Below are 22,788 nucleotides of genomic sequence, written 5' to 3'. Positions count from 1 at the left end.
TTCAATGACAGAGTGAGAGGTTGAACCCAGAGATCTCCTAATTCCAGTCATGTGCTGTAACCTCTCACAGAAGGGAGGCTGGTCCTGAACGCTGCTAGTTATCTTTAAAGTTTCAAATTGTTCTCCTATTCAAATAATACTCTTTTGTTTAACATTTAAAAAAAATATATTATTATTACTCACTATCAGTTCAGTTTTATCCAAGTGAAGTCAAAGAGAGTCTGAGTTCCAGATAAAACATTTTGTAGTTTTAGAGAGGTTGTATAACCATCAATAATAATAATTTAAGAAAATAGAGCCATAAGCAGGAACACAACCTAATAGCTACTATAGCATATATTAATCCCCTTAATTTTGCATTGTGCTTCATTAGATTCTTGACAAACTTGATTTTTCTACAGTGAATCCTTAATTGACCCTGCTGATTAAGAACACTTGCAATTAAAATAATAAATTATGACTGGCAAGTAAATATCCTTCTTGTTTTAGCCAATTTCAAATGAATTAAACATTTCAAAACCTTGTTAGCTGCTAATTGCTAGCTTTAATTCTTTTGAAGCTTGAGCTTTGCTAAGAGCTGGACATTTCATTTAAAAGCTTTGTCAGGTGATTACATTCTTCATTTCTGGAAGAGCCCACAGGATTGGTGAGTTTACAGATTCTATCTACATTTAAGCACTATTACCAGATACCTTAAAGTATGTGCAGAGTGGTAGCTTCAAACTTCCTGAGCATCTTTTAATTGACATTAATATTCACTAATTTTAGAATTGTATAATGGACATGAAAAAATCTGTATTCTTGCATTCCCTGCCCCCTCCCCCCACACCACTTCCACTGACTTAAGCATGTCTTTGTGGGTATGCCTTGATCACCTCCAGAGTTAGATAAGGAATAATAAGCCTCTTACCCACTTGTACCCAGGTGTGCCTGTGTTAAGGTTCTCCAAAGGCAGAGATGACAAGTCTCTGACCATAGTGTTGGAGTGCCTGCTGATGACCACCTCTTAGTGATTTACTCCTGCAACATGCTTAGGGCTGATACAAACCACTCAGATTTGCCCCTGACCCCTTAATGCTGAGTATATGGTACTGACATCAGTAGGGGTGGTTTATTTCTTGGGAGCATTCCTGGATTCACTTGGGAGGTGGTACGAATACCTAGTGGGGGTGTATGACTCTACATATGTGGAACTGTACATTGAAATGTATGAGTTGGTGCAATACATTATGCATATTATGATCTTAATTAGTACCTTAAATACATATCAAACATGCATAATTTAAAAAGAAAATGTAAATTATGTATTTCCTATAACAGATATATGGCTTGAAAAATACACATCAGAGTAGGGGTTGGGCACATGTATAAATGCCCTCAGGTTTTAATATGGTCCTTTTGGATTGACAGCCCTGCACATAAACTCCCACAAATTATTCTGGCATCAACACACAACTGGGCTAGCTGGAAACTATGCAAACCACTTCATTTTACAATGTCAAATGTAGGAACTCACTTTATTTTCTCTCTCCAACATCTCAAAACCAGTTTTGTTTTTATTTTTTAAACTATCTAAATCTGAAGAAAGCCACTGGTCAATAATTACTATTATATGTTCCATCTTAAAAATCTCTTCCCTTGCTTGAAGTAGTCTTTGAATTATTTCTGAGCAAGAATTATTGCACAGCCAAAAAGATTTTTTTTCTCTTTCCATCATGTAAACATTTACAAGAAGCCCTGTTGACTTAAAAAATGGCATTAACCAGAGAACCAGCATATAAAGAGGTAATTTCTTGATCAGGCACTGAATATGGAAAATTTAATTTCCAGAGGAGAGGTTTGTTGAAATTCAAGGTTCTATTTTTAATGATAATTCAGGTTATGCTGAAAATCCAAATATAATCTGAATAATAGCTTTCACAATAATGTCAGCCATGCTTAATTGCCATGAAAATTTACCCACAGAGGCAAAAATAAAGAAAAAAAAATGTCCACCCCATTCTGGCAAATAAGGGAAAAAAGAAATAATACTTTACTCACACAGAAAACAGAAATTATTTATCCTAGGCACATGAGTTAATAGAATATGCAATTATTAAAAGGTATTATAAGCCAAAATGTATTGCTTCTATGGAACAATATATGAATAGAAAAAAATTGTACATATAATATTGTATTTGACTCTGTACCCCAAAGAATAAGTGGTGTTTCTAACTTAGCTCAAGGTATTCTCAAAATTTTATACACGTTATATATTTATTACTGTTGCTCAAGCACATGGAATCCTCTTTATGCCATGACTTACAAAATATAAAATATTTTTTAAAAATTATATCACAGAACTATTTTGTGCAATTATCTCTCACTCTACTAGAAAATGGCTTGATTTATTAGGATAAACAAAGTGAAACCCAACTGCTCAATGTATTTTCCTAAATGGAGCAGACTTATTTTGTATCTAAAGGCTGCCATAGTCTTCAACTAAACTAATAGTTTTTTACCCCTGGATTTCCCTTTAGGACACACATGCTGGTTCTTACTGCCCAAGTGCAGCACCCTGCACTTGTCATTATTGAATCGCATCCTATACTCATTTGCCCACCCCTGTAACCAGTCCAGGGCCAGCTGTATGCTGTCCCTCCCTTCTAGCGTGCTCACCTCACCTCAAATCTTGGTGTTGTCCATGAATTTAAACAGGGTGCTTTTCACCCCCTCATCCAAGTCGCTAATAAAGAAATTGAACAGTGCAGGCCCAAGGACTGAGCCCTGGGGGACTCCACTGATCACATCCTTCCAGGTCGAATATAACCTGTCCACCACCACTCTCTGAGTGCTGCCCCTCAGACAATTTGCTATCCATCTGACTGTGTAATTTGCTATCCATCTGACATATGTTATTTGGTTTGCATATACAGGCAGCCCCCGATTAATATTGTTTTGCTTGGCGCTGTTTCACTATAACACTCTTTTTATGGTGATACTTGATTTTACTTAGCACTCAAGAAGTTTTGTTATAAAACTCATGGGCATTATGCAGCTGGCCCTGAATCTGCCACTAATCCTGGAAGCCTGATTCTGGTGATTTTGGTGGCTTTAGAAAGAGATTTTGGTGGCTTTAGAAAGTGAAAGTTGGTTTCACTTAACACTTGGTTTTGCTTAATGCTCGGTTTTTCAGCATCCAATTAAGAGCACTAAGCGGGTGTTGCCTGTATGCAGAGATGAGTGAAACAAGTTTTGTATCTTAGGTTTTGGAGAATAGGCCAATTGCAAGAAAGATATGAAGAAGAAGAGAAACCTTACTAACTTTTCAAAAATATATATGTATCTTACTGTATTTACCTCTTACGGAGAGAGAATGCACAAAGCATTTTTCCTGGCTAATTTAACTGTGGATATTTGCTTTGCATGGCTACATACAGAAATTATACATAAACCAGTATAAGGGATCAGAAACCAATCTAAACCTGTAATGGAACAGAAGTTTAGTGCACATAGACTGGTTTTAAAATGGTGAAACCCAGTTTAAGATATACCAGGATGGAGATGGTATCCGCTTTAATCAGTTTAGATTATACCGGTCTATCTAACTTCTCCCAACTCAAGTTAGGTCTCTGTCAGATCCCCTACCAACTCAAATTAGGTCACTGTCTCCAAGCATCTCATGCTTTGCAGTCCCTGCTAACCTCACCCCAACCCACCCCACCTCACCTAATGGGGCTCCTCTGCTCCTGCTGAGCCAGGCCAGACCTGCCCGAACCCCAACCCCAGGCTGTCACAGAGCTGAGGCAGCAAAGCCTTTGCTTCCCAGCCCCATGTCCTGCCTGTTCCCCCATCTTTCCTCCCTACTACCCCACCTGGCTGGCAGCTGCAAAGTCCTGGCCTTGGCCCCAGCTTGCCTGCAACCTGGTGTCTGTTGATCTGGTGAGGGCCATGAAGCAGGGGCTTTTCCACCACTGCTGTGCCTACATGGCTGGTATTTGTTAGTGTTGAGTTCACAGTTTAAAGATGCATTTTACTTTTTTTTAAATCATATTATCATTTTTCAATGTGCTGTCATTCATGTTTTTCTTCTTTCTAGAAGAAAAGGTAAATTGGAATTATTGTAAGCTATTTTACCAGTAATTTCTTGACTCCTGTATGGGAAAACTATTTTTCCCACAATTCAATTACCCAAAGGGTTTTTTTTTAGACAGAGGACTAAAGAAAAGGTATTTCTCAGCAGATGTGCAACATCTAATTTAATAGTGAGTGCTTTCCAGCCTGACCCCTTCCTCTCTATTTTGTGCAGGTACATACAGCAATAAAATGGTTGTAAGCATGATTATAATGAAAAATAATACTATAGTGAGGATTAAATGGTGACTTTGTGTCCAAAGTAAGGAAAGCATTTGGGAAAGAGTGCCTATTTGAAAATAAATGGATTCCAAGATAAAATGCTGCACATTATTAATCCCATTGCTCTGTAAAGGAATCTGAGATTTGCATCTGACATTATAAAATATTTCAAAACAAAGTGCACTATTTCGTACAATGTAGTTTTATGCTGGGAATTAAATACCTAAGGGGTTGCCCAATATTTTGAACAATATTTTAATAGAGATCATTAAAATAACAATTCAAAGGAGCCAAGGATCTTGGCAATTATGTAACAACCTGCACTAATTGATTTTCTGGGAAAGTAACATATTCAGCTTCTCTTACTGTCCCTTAGTAAGTGTGTAAGTGGGGAGGGGGAGAAAGAAAAGTAAGCATCAAGTGATGAGCAAACGGTTTGAGATGGCCCGTGGAATATGGCTCGAGAACCACTTTATTTATCTTTCTGAACAAGTATCTGTTAGCTATGATGATGTCCATAACACAAGCAGCATGCATAGGCAACCGTGTGTCCCGGTTTGACTGGGACACTCCACGATTCCATAGCCTGGTCTCAACTGGTTTGTTAAATGTCCTGGGCCAGAGTCCAGCAGGGAAGTGGAGCAGTGTGGTGAGCCAGGCAGGCTGCCGGGCAGGCACCACTGTTCCTGTGTGGGAACGAGAATGTACTATGTGTAGGTGGGGTAGCACCCGCTCCTATTCATCCACCTTGCTCCCACACAGGAGCAGCAGTGCCTGTCCGGCTGCTATCCTGGTGTACCATACCACTCCACCACCCTGCCAGACTCTGACCTGTGACTTTTGACCAACCGGCCTGGGCCAGGCTATGGGATCCTGGAGTGTCATAGCCAAACTAGGATGTATAATCACTCTAGACATGGAGAACTTACAAATGCTTCAGGGCTAAGTACAGACGTTCAAAAAGCCTGAGGTGGAATTGATCAAACCTATGTGGGTTTTTGTAAGTGGCGTAGGTTAGATCAAGAGCAAAAAAGAACACCCATTCACCCTTTGGTGGTGGGGCATGTAGGCTGCCTGTACTGACTGAGGCCAGCAGGTTGGGGCCACTCCCACGTGCCTGTCAGCATGCCTCATAGGCTCCCTGGGGTGCTGCAGAATGCTGAGCACAGATGAGCATCTGGGCTACCCCTGATCAGCTGCCAGGCACAAGCAAGCATACCCTCAACCTCCTGCCATGCCACCATGGACCTTCTCCCATGCCCAGCCCTTGACTTTCAGGAGAGGCCCAGAGCAGGTCACTTTTGGCATGTGTGACAGCCTAGCCACTGGGGGTGGGTGAGAGGTCATTCCTCAGAAGGAAGGATTGGGCCCCTCAGAGCTGTGGCATGAGTGGCAGTGTTGGCAGGACACATCCTGCAGCCTGGGAGGCTTGCGCCTTGTGGGGAAAGGGGACATGGCGGGGAAAGGGCCACTCATGCCAGAGCTTCAAGGGGCCTGATCCTTCCCTCAGTTGAGCCCCCCCTTTCCTTGCCAGCCAGTGCAAGGCTGCTGGGCACAGCCTGCTGCCAGAGCTCCAAGGAGCCCAATTCTTCCTTCTGTGGAACAATGCACCCCCTCTCCTCCGCCATCACCAGCCAAGGTGCTGGGGTCACACTGCAACCACCAGAAACCATCCTTCCTCCTAGTAGTAACTGAACATATTTTAAGGCATTCCAGCAGTAAAATGTAAATGCAGTTTGTCCAAAAATACTCAGATGAATATGTATCACTTCCTACTTTCTAACATATAAATGCATTGCACAGCATAGAAATAAATGTAAGTCTTGGAATAAATTAATTTTGAATCAATTATCTTTATTTTCCACTCACAGCTGACTGGAGGCAGGGCTGGGGAGTGGGGTTTTGCTGGCTTGGCTCTCCCTTGTTCCCTTCCCTTGCTGCCTGTCTGTGGCCGACAACTGGCCAGAGGCTTGTGGAGAGAGGCTTTTCTCGCTCAGCAATCCACTCCCTCTTCCCCACCCCCGTGCTGCCTGCTTGTGGTGTGTGGACAGCTGGCCGGAGGCAAGAGGCAGGGCTGGGGAGAGGAGTTTTGCTGGCTCAGCTCTGGGAGAGATGAGGGATGGGGCCCACTGGGTGCTTGGCTAGAGCAGCCAAGCATGGGATGAGTGCTAGTGTAGCTAGTCTGTGTGCCTCTGTTCTGTTAAGGGTATAGACTGGTTACTGATCACTTATACCTGTAAAGTATACCTGTATCACTTATACCTGTACCTGGCCCAGACATAAAGTCACCAGTCATGCACCTATATACATGTGACACCTGCTCCAGTGTATGCTGATTAGCATGCATTGGAGCAGACTCAATTGAGTTTGCTGGATTGTAGTAATTAGCATGCTCCAGCAGCCTTGGTGTCACATGTATTCAGCATCCCCATGGTTCAAAATGGTGGCAGGGGCACTTTCATTAAAGCTTGTTGAATGAGCTTTAGTTAAGGTGCCCACACCACTATTTTGAAGTACAGGATGATGAATACATGCAATGCTTCTGCTGGTGCTTTAATTAGAGAAGATCCTGAGAACCACTCTAATTAAAGTGCCCCTTCACCCCCACCCCAGAGCATGTGTAAAGATGCCCGGTAGCACTAATGGAGATGCAGACTTAAATTCTTGTCACTACACCTTTGTGCAGTAAACAAACTCTTTGTCATGTAAATTGAGTAATTTATTCAGATGTCTTTTTGTAATGATATGCCATCTTAAGGTCACTGTATTGTTATCTGATGAAGTAGGTTGTCACCTATAAAAACTCATTCCTCTCTGAATCAGTTTGTCTCTAATAAGATGCCAACCTGCAATGTCTTTGGTTTGTATTGTTATTTGTGAACTCTGCACTTCTAGCACTGCTGGAAGTTAGTCAAGTGAATGAACTGTAATGCTGAGGGACAGACTACTGGAGCTCTGCATAAAAGAGAGAGAACATTATCTCTGACCCCCTGTATGTGCCTGTATTTTCTTCTGCAGGGGAACCATACTTAGTTGCAAGGATATTGAACCTTTGCTAGGAAATACAAGAAAAAGTAAAACAGAAAGGGAGAGAAAATAGAGGAGGTCTAAAAAAAGAGAGTGCAGTAAAAAATATATGAAAGGGGTCACCACCTGCAGTCAGACAGTATCAGGCACATGCTAGGTGGAAAAAACAACAAAAAGGTAAGAATAGGCCTGCTTAGAGCTGGGAAGCCAAAATGAAGTTGCTTACTGAGTACTTACAATTTCAGTGTTTAGGAAAAACGCAGCAACTATTTCTCTTTGAAGGCAAATGAAGCTACAGAAAATATTAATGGAATTTTTTTTTACACAAGGTGCACATCAATAAAAAGAACTGGTAGCAGCATATTATGTAGGAGTCGGACATAAACTTCAAGGAAGGCACAGATAGCATTAAAATAAAAATACTTGAAATAAGAAACTTTAAAATGTCCATATTCATCTGTGATATGGATACAAATACAAACTGCCCAAAAATGTACAGAAACTACCCAACAAACATGTGATAGGTGTCAAGATCCAAATTAAAGTGCCTTTATAAATCTGCATGGAAAGTTCTAATTTGGGGGGTTTTTTCTGAGAAAAACAGAGAAAATGGTCTATGAAACGTATCTTCAGACGAGAGAGAGATGAATCAGATTAAATAAATACCAGTTTCACTGTCAAACTGTACCAAGAGGTGATCATAGGAAAAATTGTTAATTTAAATCCTGACATTAAATGCGTATTGAAAAATGCAACCCATCATGCAAGGTTTGGAAAACGGCCCTTAGTCAGTCACAGCTTACTTCGGATATCCTTTTGGGCTTTTCATGAGCTACAGAAGTGACAGACTCACAGGACTCAAAGATGGACCACATTGCAAGTCTATAGCTGCAGCAGGTTTATCATCAAGAGACAAGGTTTAACAACACCTTTTGAAGGTGAAATGGGCTTCATATCAGCGTATTTAATATTCATAAAGGTTTATAATAAATATGGTCAAAAAACGTACTTCCTTGATCTAGTGATAAAAATCTTTATTATTATAATAGCAGTCATGCTTTTTATGAATTATTTGAGAACAAACTACAAAAATGGGTTCACTAGCTCTTGGTGAACTTGTAAAGCAGACAAGACAAAGTAATGATGCATGTCTTTTGAGTCATGGCCTTGTCACCTGAAAAATGTAGCACTGTTAGACATTCTAGAGCACCAGCTGAAATGGACTGAGTCCTCTAAATACAAAACATGAACTCTATCTTCTTATGTGCACTGGTTTTCACCCTTTCACCAGCAGATAATTTTTTAATGTATAAACAGCTATAGAGTAGGGCTGTGCAAAGCTTCAGTTGCTGATTTGATTCAAAGGAGATTTGGCCCGATTCAGTGGCCAAATCTCTGAATTGATTCAGGAGACCCATTAATCTCTTCGAATCAAGTTGGAAGTTTCTGATCTGATTTGGAGAGATTTGGAGAGATACGACAATTTGGCCATAGACACAGCTTTATATGTTTTTTCTATGTACCTTGAGGTACAAGGCACAGCTCATGAATGCTGAGATGGTGGGGTGGATGGAGTGTCCCATGGGAACATGCGGGGGGGGGGGTCCCCCGTACGCTCTACAGCAGACCCGCAAGTGGACTGGAAGTACTTCTCCTGGGTCTGGAAAGACACCCAGGGTCCCCCCACGGCTGATCACTGAGATGGGATAACATAGTGGGGTCCCCCACACACTCAGCAACGGACCTGGAAGTGAACCAGAAGTACCTCATATCAGTAACACTTTCTGCTTTTATATCCCCCAAATATCACTATCCTCTGATGACAATTTATTTGATTAAAAAAAAAAATGCTAAGTGTATTGTATTGGTATGCAAGTATTACAGATACAGATCCATAATGTTAATTGCAGTTTTCATGTAACATTTTACAAGCACTCCAGCACTTTCCTGTCTTCTCTATCATTGCATTTTTCAGCACTCAAAGGTTTCCCAAAAGTAGACACTCTAATAAATGCAGTTACTTTCTTGGAGACAGAATGTTTGTGAATAAAAATTTGAATGCAGTAGGGAAAGGGAGGAGTATTCATGCATGAAACTTTTTAATTAGGGGTAGAAAAAATTAGTCCTTTACAAGAGGGAACCTTCTGAAAAACCACACTTAATTGTTCCTTTCTGAAGGGTTTCTTTCCAAGTACTCTTACTTTGAAGAATAAATGGAAAATAAGCTAATGGTTACAATAAAAGGTCAATCATACAGACGAATAAGTTTGAATGTTTAGTGCAATGGGGAAGTTGGTAGAAACATCAGATCTCCCTTAATTACACTTAATCAAATCAGTTGGTGTGCTTCATAAAAACCAGGAACAACTTTTCAGCTTCACACATATCCCTACCCTCTTACAACTTTGATCTTTCCTCCTTTTTATGTAATGAATATAAACAGAGCTCGTACAGTAGAAGACAGTGTCTTCCTACTTAATTTAGATAACTATGTCTTGCAATATCTGTTCATTCTTGGACTGAATTTTAATGAAATCTTTCTCTTTGTTTTAGACAAATATCACTAGCTGTGCCATAGCACATGGATTTCAGGACTACCTGTGAAGAGGTAGGGTCCGAATTTTTTCTTTTCAAATAGTAGTATAATGAATATCAAATGCATTTTTTCTTTTGTTTTTTTTCTAAAGGCTGAAGTAAAAGCAATTATTATATCAGGTACAACCAACTCAGTACATTTTTATGTGGTGGGATTTGTTTTCTAATGGATTATAATTTATCCATAATCTGTTGTTTATCTATTTGCATAATCAATTCTCTGCAATCCACTCCCACTTTCATTTAGGGTTCACTATTGGGGCAGAGGTCTGTTTGTGTAGTTTTCTTTTCAGGATCACATCTTAGGCAAGCATTTCTAGCTTCAATTTATGCATGAAGAGTATCAATGGAGAGGAAGGGATGATACCCTTTCCACTGTTGGCAAAATCCAAGAAAAATTATGGAAGGAATAGTAATGAGCTCAACAAAATGAAACTTTTCCTCCTTTTATTTTCCTTTCTGTTACAGGCACTTTGGATATGGGGTTATTCAAAAGCAAAATACAAAGATGTTTTGGGAAGTAACAGCAATTCTGAAATAAAACCTTTTTGTGTGCAGTGATTGTTTTCTGAATTACATCACTTCTCTACATAGTTGTAAATGATGGGAGCATTCAACAATGCCTGCCACTGTCAGTGTTCCCCACTGCCATTGGTGATGATGTGTTGGGGGTGCACGTGGGTGCATGTGCACCCCCCTGTGCTTGGTGGTGCACCCCCTGCAAAAATGCTCTGCTGACACTGCCAGTGGCAACTGTGGGCAGTCACCGCTAGCCACCCCACCCTTCACTGCCGGCACCACCAGTGGTGTCTTCAGGCAGTCCCCAGTTACTGCTGGCCACTGCTGACACTGCCGGTGATGTCTGCGGTGGTCGCCGACTGCTGGTCAGTACTCACCACCCTTCCTACCCCCACCCCACCCCCCGCCAACAGCAGCGTGGCTGCCTGTGGGAGCTCACCACTTGCCGCTCATTGTACACAAAATGGTTTTATTTCAAAGTAACAGTTACTTTTTGAAACACCCTCAAACACACATTATCAATTCTTTATACAAAACCAAGCAAGCCATACTGCTGAAGATTTGCTATGTGATACAGGGACAGCATTTTGTTACTTCTGTTCTGATTTTGTTTGCAAAACCATATAAGTTCTGGAAGAGAAGGGACTATATTATATGTTTGTCTGCAATAGCAGATGATGGGATTGGATAATTGATGAGGTTCATATCAGTCCCCTATTGGTATAATTTGGAAAAGTTCTTGATTTTAGATGTGAAAATATGGAATCTGATTAGGTTATTTTTTGGAGATACTTAATAAATGAAAGAAGAAGGTAAAAGTTCTGTTCATTTGTGGGATAAATAATTTTGTGATTAAAATCATAGGCCAGTCATTTTTTTTATACAAATTTACTTCCTTTACTTCCTATTGTTACAGGCTTTGGTCACACTCTTCTACTGTTTTTTTCCCCAGATCAAAATGTCATCCACATAGACTTTCAGTGCCCAGTGTTTTTGTATTTTTCTTGTGAAACACCTCATATTCAAAACACAAATCAAACAGCAGTCTGAGGAAATTGTCTCCTACAGGGAACATAGAATGCACACAATTGTGTGCTATTTTTTTTGAAGCACGCCTGCCACCCCCTGCTAATGCATCAAGTGTTGACATATCTTTGTCATCAGCCACATCTCTGCAAATTTCTTCCTTAGTAAGAAGTAGAAAATGTTCCTTTTTCCATATTTATATAATTCTTATTACTCTATACATAAAAGTTTCCATTCTCCCTCCCCCCATCCCCCAAGTGACTGACAGGTGTTTCCACTTCGGTGATTTTACTTAGAGTATGGATACATGTACATTTGGAGCCATTTCAAAAAGAGGTAAAATCTTGCTCTGAACTATACTGCAGCAGTTTTATTCTGCCATTTAGGTACAGACAAGATGGGAATGATACAAAAAACTGCTCTAATGTTATCACTGGGTGAAGCAGTGTTGGTACAGTTCATGGTTTTGCTACATTTGCATTGTTCCTGGTTTGTCCTCATGTAACTCTTAGAATATAGTAACTGTTGCATGCTTCTGCTCAATAGCTCCCCTTTTGAAACATGTCCCTTTTGAAAAGGCTTCAAATGTATCTATGTCCATATCCTAACTCTATGATTTGCAAAGCAATGAACCTATGCAGTTCCTTTTTTAGTATCTGTCTTAGTGAGAAGAACTTTCTTAAACAAATGAATTGTGGGATGACTGGGTTATTTTATATGGTTACCATCTTTCCCAAGTGTCAAAATGTCCTCCTCACCTCTTCAGCCATAGGTCGTGCACAAGCTTTTTTTTTTTGTACTTTCTATCTGAACACATGCATCTGATTCATTTTTGTGGAGTAGAGTCTTTCCCCTTTACTGTAATACAGCTAGAAAGTTCTGCATTTTCTGTCTAAGCAAGTGAAAATTATTTTTAAAATATCAGGTTCTTCAGCATTAGATACTGTCAGTAATGTAGTTAACTTTCTCTTTTCCTAGCACCCATTGCTTACATATGTAATATATAAAATGTATATTTCTCAATTTGTATTACACATTTCTAGAAATTTTAGTTCAGGTAGTTCTAAGAGTAAAACAGAGAAAATCTCCTGTGTGGAGGAATGAAGGGGCTAAAAGAGCTAAGTAGTGCTAAGAAGTCATCCAGAACCAAGGAATCTGACAGAGTTCTGCTTCATTCACTCTGGGCACATCTAGATGAGATGCTTTACTGTGCATTAGACCAATCTAATGTGCAGTAAAGTGCCACTGTCTACACGTATGCAGGATTTACTGCTCAGTAAATTAGGCAAATGTGCCATTTGCTAGTATCAGGAAATACAGGTACTAGAGGAACAGCGTATTAGCTATTGTGCAGTGGTGCAGGTGTAGATGCTGACTGGGAGTGGTCAGCTCAGGCAGCAAGGGCCCCGCTGCTGCCTGGTTATGCCACGATGCAGGGAAAGAGCTGTGCTGGGTGCAAAAGCAGCTGTCTCCCCACCATGTGAGGATCCCCAAATGGCTCGTAGAATTGTTGGTACTTCTGTGTCCCAACCACATGGAGATCAGATCCCAACCTGATCCCCAGGTGTCTGAGAGAGCTGTCCTGGCAGCCATGACTGCTGTATCCCAGCCAAATGGGGATCAGGAGGGTCCTAATCCCCATGTAGCAGGCAGCATCCCTGACAAGCTGGGACAGCTCTCCCAGCCATGTGGGGTTCAGGACTGGTCCTGGGGCCCCTACCAGCCCCAGGGCTGGCACCCAGGGGAGTCTGGAGCTCCCATTGGCTGCTGCAGGGGGGCAGAGCAGGGCAGAAGCAACCCTGAACCGGGCTGCTCCTGTCAGGTACAATGTGCTCCTGATGGCGATGCATATGTAGACGTGCACCCAGAAGTGCTTTAATGAGCCTGAATTTTTTGTGAAGAAAATTAATTGCATGAGTAGATGGATCAGCATTAATAACATAAGGCCTTGCAGCATACTGTTTTTTTACTGGGGTTATACTGAGGCTCTTCCGTTTAAATCCTTCCCTACCACCGGGACTCATAGAATTCTTTAAGGACTCAAAACAGAAACAATAAGAATTAAACAAATATTGTTAGAGATGCAATATGTTGGATAACTAACTCTCCTGTCTCTTTGGGAGCTTTTTTTCCTTGGTGGACAGCCTTTTCATCTCTGCTTGATCAGGAAACAGAGAAATGTGAGAAGCCCTCTGTCAAAGCTGAACTCTTCCTCTCTTGGTTTGTTTATTATAAGGAAGAGGACTAATCTGATAAAAAACCTCTGGAGGTTTTAACTGATTATCACCTTATAGTGTACTGGTGGAGGAGTAAAGGCTCAAGTCTGAGGGGCATTCAGAGTGTAGAAGCCCTATTGGCAAGGATAGAAAGGCCATGAATCATTTCATCTGCTTTAAAATGACAACACCAGGAGAAACCCCAGTGACTCTATAGCGAGAGGCTGGGGTGGTCCTTAACTCCTGCATGTTGTCTGGGCATATACTAGATGCCTCTACATATGGGCCTGCAGTTGTTACTGCATTTAGTCATTTGCTAAATGACTAAATAGACTAAATGACTGCACAGTAACTGCCATGACTGCATGGTCCCAGTACCGCATGGGTCGTTTCTGACCCTACTGTCAAGTAGAAATAATCTACTGCACAGTAGCTTGTAGTTACTGCACAGTAGAAGCGGTGTTGAGGCATACCCCTCACATCTCTGGGGTGCACCTTGGTAAGCAGGGAAAGTCAGATAGGCACTCCCAGGGCTTGAGGGGACAGTTTTGCATAGGAATTCCTAGGGTGAACAGTATCAGGCACAAAGGCAATGAAAGGAAAGATCTGTTTCCATCCTAAATTCTAGGGTTGCCTTGTAGAAGGGATGTACTAGAGAAAGAGATCCTGTTGTCCTTTTAATTTGAGAATGTCCATACATAATATAACTAAAAGGATCTGCTAAAAACATGTTCTCTACATTCTGCATGACAAGCCAAGCACAGATTGGATGAATTCCAAATGTGCCTTGGTCCTTAAACATGGTCCATCTGACTGACAACAATCCAGCAGCATGAGTAGCTAGACTATATGAAAAACTTCCTTTATGTGTCACTGACATGTAATGATGGTACAGTGTCCATCTCTAGCACCTGCTCTCATTGCCTCCTGAAACCTGTCACTCTATTTACCTTTCTTATTTTTATGTTCACCTTTCTTGACAAGGCTGGGCAAATCTCCAAATGTTTCAAGGTCAGATTCAGTTCATCTCAGTATCCAGAAGAGTAAAATAGGCCATGCAAACCAATAAACTAAATCTCCCATGGTCAACAGTCACAGATAATCCAATAATTATTGTTGCTTAATGTTAGTGACAGGGAAAAATGCAGAACCAGAACAAACAAAATCTTAGCCTTGTGGAAAGGCTACTATTATCTTAGCATGTTAGGGAAAAGGAATACTTGAAGGTCTATTTGAAACTAGTTTGGCGCCTACAATACTTCACACGTACATGGAAGAACATTGTTTGAGCTTAAAAATATGTTTTTAGAAACAACTTATTTTTGGCATAGCTGCCTATTTTAACAAGAGCTTGTCTATTTCCTCCAAAATTAATTTGAAGGATGTAAATGTTGAACCAAGATGTTATCATTAGATAACTATTCCTATACATATTATTTAAAAGATACCAGATTTGGAACTTTGGGTGAGATTAAAATGCACAGGACAAAAATCTGAATGTTGCTGGGCAAAGATGTCCTATATATCTTTTTTGCACTGCCTTGATGCTGATGATGATCAGTTGATTATGGTTGCAAATTGGTGGTACACTGTATGGTGGTACTGTAGGCAAATTCAAAGGTTGATCTTACTTTGTTAACCTATAACAGTAACATAAATTAGAAATCAGAGTATATTAGCACAGTAAAGCAGAGAGGTTTCCTTCATTGGCAGGAGTGGACTACAAGGCCTAACTGTTCTTATTTGTCATTCACGATCAGACTAAAGAAAAACATTGATGTGAAGTATAATGCTACGTGAGTTCATGTGTCTGGGTGATCCTCTATAGGTTCATATAGAGGTCAGTCAGTCTCACCTCCATCCTTGGTAAAGTCTTTGAAAAGATTATTAAGGCTCATATATGTGACAGCCCAGCAGGAAAAATTATGCTGAGGGGAAACCAGCACGGGTTCGTAGCAGGTAGATCATGCCTGACTAATCTAGTCTCTTTTTACAACCAGTTTACAAAACACCTGGACACAGGAGTAGGGGTTGACGTCATTTACTTAGACTTCAGGAAGGCCTTCAATACAGTATCCCACACCATACTGGTGAACAAGTTAAGAGGCTGTGACTTGGATGATTACACAGTCCAGTGGGTGGCAAATTGGCTAGAGGGTTGAACTTAGAGAGTGGTGGTCAGTATCCACCTGGAAGAACGTGAGAAGTGGGGTTCTGCAGGGCTCGGTCCTTGGACCAATACTCTTCAGTGTCTTCATCAGTGACTTGGATGAGGGAGTGAAGTGTACATTGTCCAAGTTTGTGGATGATACAAAACTGTGGGGAGAAGTGGACACACTGGAGGGCAGGGAACAACTACAGGCAGACCTGGACAGGTTGGACAAATGGGCAGAAAATAGAATGCGATTTAACAAGGAGAAATGTAAAGTGCTGCACCTAGGGAGGAAAAATGTCCAGCACACCTACAGCCTAGGGAATGACCTGCTTGGAGGCACGGAAGCAGAAAGGGATCTTGGAGTCCTAGTGGACTCCAAGATGAATATGAGTCGTCAGTGTGATGAAGTCATCAGCAAAGTTAATTGCACTTTATTGTGCATCAGCAGGTGCATGACAAATAGAACCAAGGAGGTGATACTTCCCCTCTATCGGGCACTGGTCAGACCGCAGTTGGAATACTGCGTGCAGTTTTGGGCACCACACTTCAAGAGGGATGCGGATAACCTGGAGAGGGTCCAGAGAAGGGCCATTCCTATGGTTAAGGGCTTGCAGGCCAAGCCCTACAAGGAGAGACTGGGTCTCCTGGACCTCTTCAGCCTCCGCAAGAGAGGGTTGAGAGGCAACCTTGTGGCTACCTATCAATTCATCATGGGGGCGCAGAGGAAATTGGTGAGGCTGTACTCACCAAGGTGCCCCTGGGGGTCACAAGAAATAATGGCCATAAGCTAGCGGAGAGCAGATTTAAACTAGACATTAGGAAGAACTTCTTCACAGTTAGAGTGGCCACGGTCTGGAACGGGCTCCCAAGGGAGGTGGTGCTCTCCCCTACCCTGGGGGTCTTCAAGAGGAGGTTAGATAAGCATCTAGCTGGGGTCATCTAGACCCAGCACTCTTTCCTGCCTATGCAGGGGGTCAGACTCGATCTATTGAGGTCCCTTCTGACCCTGACATCTATGAATCTATATTGGATAAGTTTACTTGGTCCGCACCTAAAGTATAAGGTTTTGTGTAGCAGTGACATAAAAGGATCCCACCTATTGCATTTCTATGTGGTGTTTTGGAGTGCAGGGCTAGACAAAAATGAAACATAATAGAGAACAGTCCAATGACTTTTTCCTATACCTAAGAGCTTTGCTTGAGATGATTTACTCATTTCAATCTACCTCTTCACTTTCCTCTTCTAGAATCTGCTATGTTTTAGTACTTTAGGCTTTCCTGTTTTTATCTCTATTAATGCAACTCTCAGGGAGGGAGGTGATGTGACTGCAGATTTAATTTAGAGATATACCATAAACCAGTTTTCTCCCAACAGAACAATGGTTACAGTGCTTCATTCTGTTTTAGATGGCTTCATGTAAATAAGATCTGTGAATGTGCCATCAATCTTTCAGAGAACCAGAATGTTTTACTATTCCCATGCCTGCTTTTCTTGTATAGACTGAATAAACTCTGCCCACGTGCATCTAAAAACTGACTTGAATCTTAATTTTATTGTAAAGCCTAATTGTGTCTGCTATGCTTATGTGCCACTTACTTCCCACAAAGAAGCCCCTTAGCTTTGTGCTGAAAGCTTTTTTGGAGGTTTTTATAGTGTAATTGGCTGAATCAAAAATGTGCAGTCAAGTAAATCAGAACTACAAAAACCAATGTATTAAAGGTTGTATTTATCCCAGGGCTAGCTGTAGCTCTCTTATAGTTTTGGGGTGAGTAAAAACTTGGCTACAGCCCTGATCAGTGGATGACTGCAGGGAGTTTGGGGGCTGTAGGAGTTTATAATTGTCCCTTTGTGGCTCACAATAGTTGTTACTACCCTGCTCTTTTCAGCACCTGATGTCACTTGCTGCTTCCAAAATACGTCCCATAACCGGAAGCAACAAACAAATGCTTTTGTGACATAGGCATCAGGAGGAGTCTTCTTCCTGCAATATAATAGTCATAGTGTATAAATGAGAAGATTATCAAATAGATATAGAGACACTACTATTTAAGGAGAAGGAGAGAGATTTTCTTGCACTTGAAGGATCTAACTCCTCTCTTTTTTTGGCTTTTAAAATTCTCTCCTGATACAATTTTTTCACCATGTTTGGCCCTTCCATTTAATCCATTTTACTACTTCCAATTTTTAAAAGATATAGTAATGTTAGAACAACAGTACTGTGCTGGAGCAGGGGTGGGGTCACCCCCACCCCCTGCCCTTTGAATGGAAACTTCTTGGCAGGGACAAAAACCTTTTTATTCAGGTGGAGCTGAGGGAGTCAATTGACTTAATGACACATTCTAATCTACTTGATTTTGCTAATCTCTTCTCTCCAGAGGTATTAACGATGCCTGATCTTCCTCTAATCAAACTAGCCTTTCTTCTGCAGTTATCTTGCTACATAGTCCTGGTAATATTTCTCTGCTTACCCCTCAAAATGTCCAGTAAGAGTGTGCTGCCACCTAGGAATGTGCACTGAGTGGCTTTGTTCCTAAGGAACTTGAACCCACAACAAATCAGAGACAGGGAAGGGAGGGACAAGGCTAAAAGCAGACTGAGCTGTGCAGTGGTGTAGCAGTCGGAGGCAAGAGGGAGTTGCAAAGGGGAGGGAAAGAGTTAACTTACTGCAATGACCTTTTCCTTGGTTTTTCATTGTAGCAGAGGATGGAGGCCAAACTAGTGGTGCAAGCAGGGTGGCATAAAACTTGGCATGGTTGGAGGAGACGGCTCAGTCACCCAGAGTAGGGGTACTGCCAGCAGCTGAAGCGAGTCCTCCTCTGACCCAGCCATTTGTTTCTGTATGTTGAGAGTAGAAGGCAGTGGTTGGCCAGCTCTGGGCATGCTATGGGGGGAAAAGTGGAGCAGCAGACACTTACAGCTCTGCTCCCACCTGCCCTATGGTCAGGGGCCATGAGGGGTAGAGAGAATTGCTTAGGAGGGGTTTTGAGGGTAAAGGATTCCCAGAGACCATAGGGGGCTGGATGGGTTATCGTGGGCACCAAGAGCCTTTTGGGATGGGAGCCTGTGGAGTAGAGGGGTGTGGGTTGAGGAGAGGCTGGGTCATTATGGGGACAGGGAGGTGTGATGAGCACATGAGTTTTAGTGCTGAGGAGAGTGGCGGGGTCTCTAGTAGGCCTGTGCAAGTAGGCAGCTATTTGATCCGTGTTCGGATCTGGCTGCTTCAGATGCCAGGGATCCGATCCAGAGCTCCAGACTAGGTTCCTGCTTTGATCTGGCCGAAGTGCCTCCAAAGCTTCGGAGCCACCTCGGATATCCGGCTATAGGGTATAATGGGGGATCAATTAGATATCTACAACTTTGTTGTTTTTGTCTGATTTGGATGAAACTTGCAGGGGTGGTAGCCTCTGCTGAGAGCATGAAGCCTGCCAAGTTTCAAGAATATAGAATATGTCCATGCAGGGTGCAAAGGGTTAATTGGGGGGCAACAAAGGGGCAGGATGTGGGGGCGATGGTGTGTTCTGGGTTTAGGTCATGATGGGGTGGGGTTGAGCATGTGGGATAATGAGGGACAAAATGGAGCAAGGAGACACTCGAGGTGTCAGTGGCAATTCATAAAGGATGGTTAGAGGCACTTTGGGGCCATGGTGAAGTGTCTGGGGGACTTTTATGGAAGTGCAGAGAACAGTATTGTCTGTAGGCAGGCTGTGTGGTAACAACTGACCCCTCCCTGTACTGGGTGCCTTCCCCACAACACAGCTGACAGTCAGCCCTCCCCGGCAGACTCAGTTATTTGTTTTTGTTTGGATCATAAACTATATAATATAGCCTAGGCCCCTAGCATATTAGTAAAGTTTCTAGTTTATTTTTAATTGGATAACAATATGCGTTGCATTATAGGATGATGCACCACATCACCCACACTGCCCTTTTCAAAATCTGAGCTCTGCCTATGGTGCTATGTATGGGGTCAGCAGCCCCAATGCTCTCTAAATCTAGCATCCCCTAACTTTAGCGGGAGTTCTGCATGTAGAACAGTTACAACATTGGGCTAAGTAATATTTTCATTTGTTTTTTAAAAATATACTATTATATAATGATGTGAATTCGAATACAAGGGAGCAAAAAATCTTAGATTTGTTTATAGCGTTTAACATGTTTTCAAAACAAGAAGTTTTCTAATTGAAAAATACTTTAACATATCATAAAATCACTATAGATATTTCATATTTTGTGGGGAAAGATCATACGGGGGTTCCTGTGTTGGGGGAGGCGGTTAGTTTTTTAATGAAAAAACATTTTGGAGAAGACTGCTGAAATGTTTGTTTACAAAACCCCAGTTTTCATGAAGCAGAGACATTTTGTTTATTGAAATAAATGAAAACAAAATAATGCATACCTTTTAAAAATAACCAAAACATTAGAATGCTTGAAAAATCAAATCAGCATTTTTCCTGCCCAAAAAAATTGTTTTTCTTTTATAACTGGCCCTGATTTTGTTAATTTTCTTGGCATCCTCTTTGTCTGGGTTCCTTTCTAAAGAATACTTACAAGCGGTAAGTGCTTTTTACATGTTTGAAAGAGAGCCAAAAATCATACTGAAGAAAGGTAAAAACCTTGTTCTATAGCACCATGCTTCAAGCAGTTAATAGCTTCATATTTACCACTCTCAAGTGATAGAAGCCATTAGTTCCAGGAGTCCTTGTCCTTTTGAGAGAGAGTGAATGCATGAAGCACCAGTATCTCTCTATATTCAGAAATAGGACCTTCTTGTGTGCCTTCTTTTTTTTGGACTTATTCATGTTCTTAGGATGAAAGCTGGGTTGTAAGAAAGCTGATCACCTGTGGGTGTTCAGTTCATTCTCTGTATCTCCCATCCTATTCTTTGCCTCTCCCACTTAATATGACTCACTGCGTTGCAATGAATGAGGTGGTCATCCACCTGAACCAGCGGGCTACTACCATGCTTTTTATGATCATACACCTCACTCTTTTATTATGTCTAATGTATTTACCAAATAGATAAGGAAAATCTCCGATGGAGGTCAAGTCCATGTGTAACTGCTTTTCAATACAAGGGGCAAATTGCACAAGTTTGATCGTGGGTGTCCATGGAAAAAAATAATCCCAGGACTGCAGTTGAGTTTCTTTGTGCAATAGCAGCAAAAGAAGAGAATTCGTCAGTGTGAAGAAGTACAAGTAGTTTAGATCTCCAGAACACTATCAGACCCTGAAACCTTTTGTATTCCCTGTGCAGAGCAGTAGATTCTATAGTTTCTTTAGATTCTGATACCCCGCTCAGAAATGTATACGCATTCTTTTTTTCTGCACAATCCTGAAGTAAGGTGTCCAGAGCTTATTCTAGGGCTCTGTTCCCCAAAGTTTGTTGCCTATAAATGAGTAGCTCACCTTCCTGTTATTGTCAATGACAAGTATTATCATATTTGTGTCTTCCTTGGCAGAAAAACCCAAAGAGAGCCTTGTTTATGTCCTTATACCCATTCATCACCACACTGAAGAAAGGAAACATTTAGTGTCCAGTAGGTAAAATCTTGCTTCTAAGAGATGTAGTTGGGAGTTCTAGCATTGGCATTTAATAGAATCAAGTTATTACTCAGCATAGTTTATTAGCAATAGCTATATTGAATTTGGGGATAGACCACAGAAGGAAGCTGAATTCTCAACCATCTTAAATCCTTAAATTCACCTTCTGAGATTGTCTTAGGTTACTTACACTAAGAGGCCATGGTGTCTGATGTCAGATACATCAGATTCAATGATAGTCCTTATCTAGGGTAAGAGCAGTTTCATTCTGCAACACTGCTTTTATTATCCTCCGACTCCATGGATTAATTGAGCAAGACCCGAGTCCACAGTACGTGGTTGCCTACCTTTTCCTGGTTGCTGACACTGTGCAAAAATGTTTACTAGCTGGCAAAATACAAATATAGAAAAATGGTACTTTTAGGCTTCTATACAGTTTTTAAATTTGTAAAATATACTTAATTGGTGTCATTTTTTTAATACACTACAAAAAAAGATTCCTACTAACATGAAAGCCTTGGGTTCTGGCTGTGGACATTGCATGAAGTCTTATAAAATTTAATATTTCTACAGTGTACACTATGTATTTTCAGCACAGACCTTGAAAGAAAGATTAATAAGTACTATATGTGCGCACACCTGTATCCACTTGACTTCTCAGACATCCAGCATACGCTGTATAAATGAAAGTCGAGCAAGACGCAACTCCACTATTACATTGTTCTTTGCTTGTAAATTGAGCAAGGCTACAGAACTGTTGATCTATTATTTTATATATATATATATATATATATATATATATATATATTTCTAAATTTAAATTGTACAAGTCACAGCATAAAGGTTTGGTTTGGTTGGTAGAGACAGAGGAGGTTTGGTTCTTTGATCTCTTTCTCTTCTGTGTTTAATTTAGCATGCCTCATTTGAAAAGTAAGGTTAAGACATGAGTAACATGCTCTTCTTATAGCCTGGTAAAGTACATGACTGTGTAGCACAGGCTTATATATATAGTATTCTTTTTTTTTGTTTGTTTTTCTTTCATTATTTTGGCAGTATTAAACTCATTCACCTTCCTTTAGTCTTGGCATAGCCTCTTTGAGCAAATGGTAATTCCTCTCGTGTTCAAATGAGGAATTAGTACCTAATCATTGAAAGAGCACACAAGAATGTGTTACTACTCCCAACGAAACTAATAATGAATTTTATTACTCATTATGAGTAGAATCAGGTCCCAAAACTTGGGAGAAGGAGAAAGGAGCACAAGACTTCTGTGCACATTGTATGGATTGTGGTATCACTGCTGATAATGATTGATGTCTGTCTTTGTGTATATTTTGGGGGAATGGATATGCCTTTGGGTGTTAAATCTGTTAT

General features: G+C 41.0%; 1 protein-coding gene across 1 annotated transcript in view; it reads left to right on the top strand.

The window, feature by feature from the left end:
- SNTG1 (syntrophin gamma 1) overlaps nucleotides 1-22,788 on the top strand; it is a 386,259-nt gene that overhangs the window by 53,218 nt on the left and 310,253 nt on the right. Inside the window, exon 2 of the mRNA XM_059724105.1 lies at nucleotides 9,916-9,970. Within this exon, the coding sequence (XP_059580088.1) occupies nucleotides 9,944-9,970 (27 nt within the window). The 5' untranslated portion in view covers nucleotides 9,916-9,943. The remainder of the gene's footprint in view (nucleotides 1-9,915; nucleotides 9,971-22,788) is intronic.

This window comes from Alligator mississippiensis, chromosome 3 (genome assembly GCF_030867095.1).
Source record: "Alligator mississippiensis isolate rAllMis1 chromosome 3, rAllMis1, whole genome shotgun sequence".
NCBI lineage: Eukaryota > Metazoa > Chordata > Crocodylia > Alligatoridae > Alligator > Alligator mississippiensis.
The sequence above is the reverse complement of the archived record's forward strand: the minus strand, read 5'-3'. Positions and strand labels throughout refer to the sequence as shown.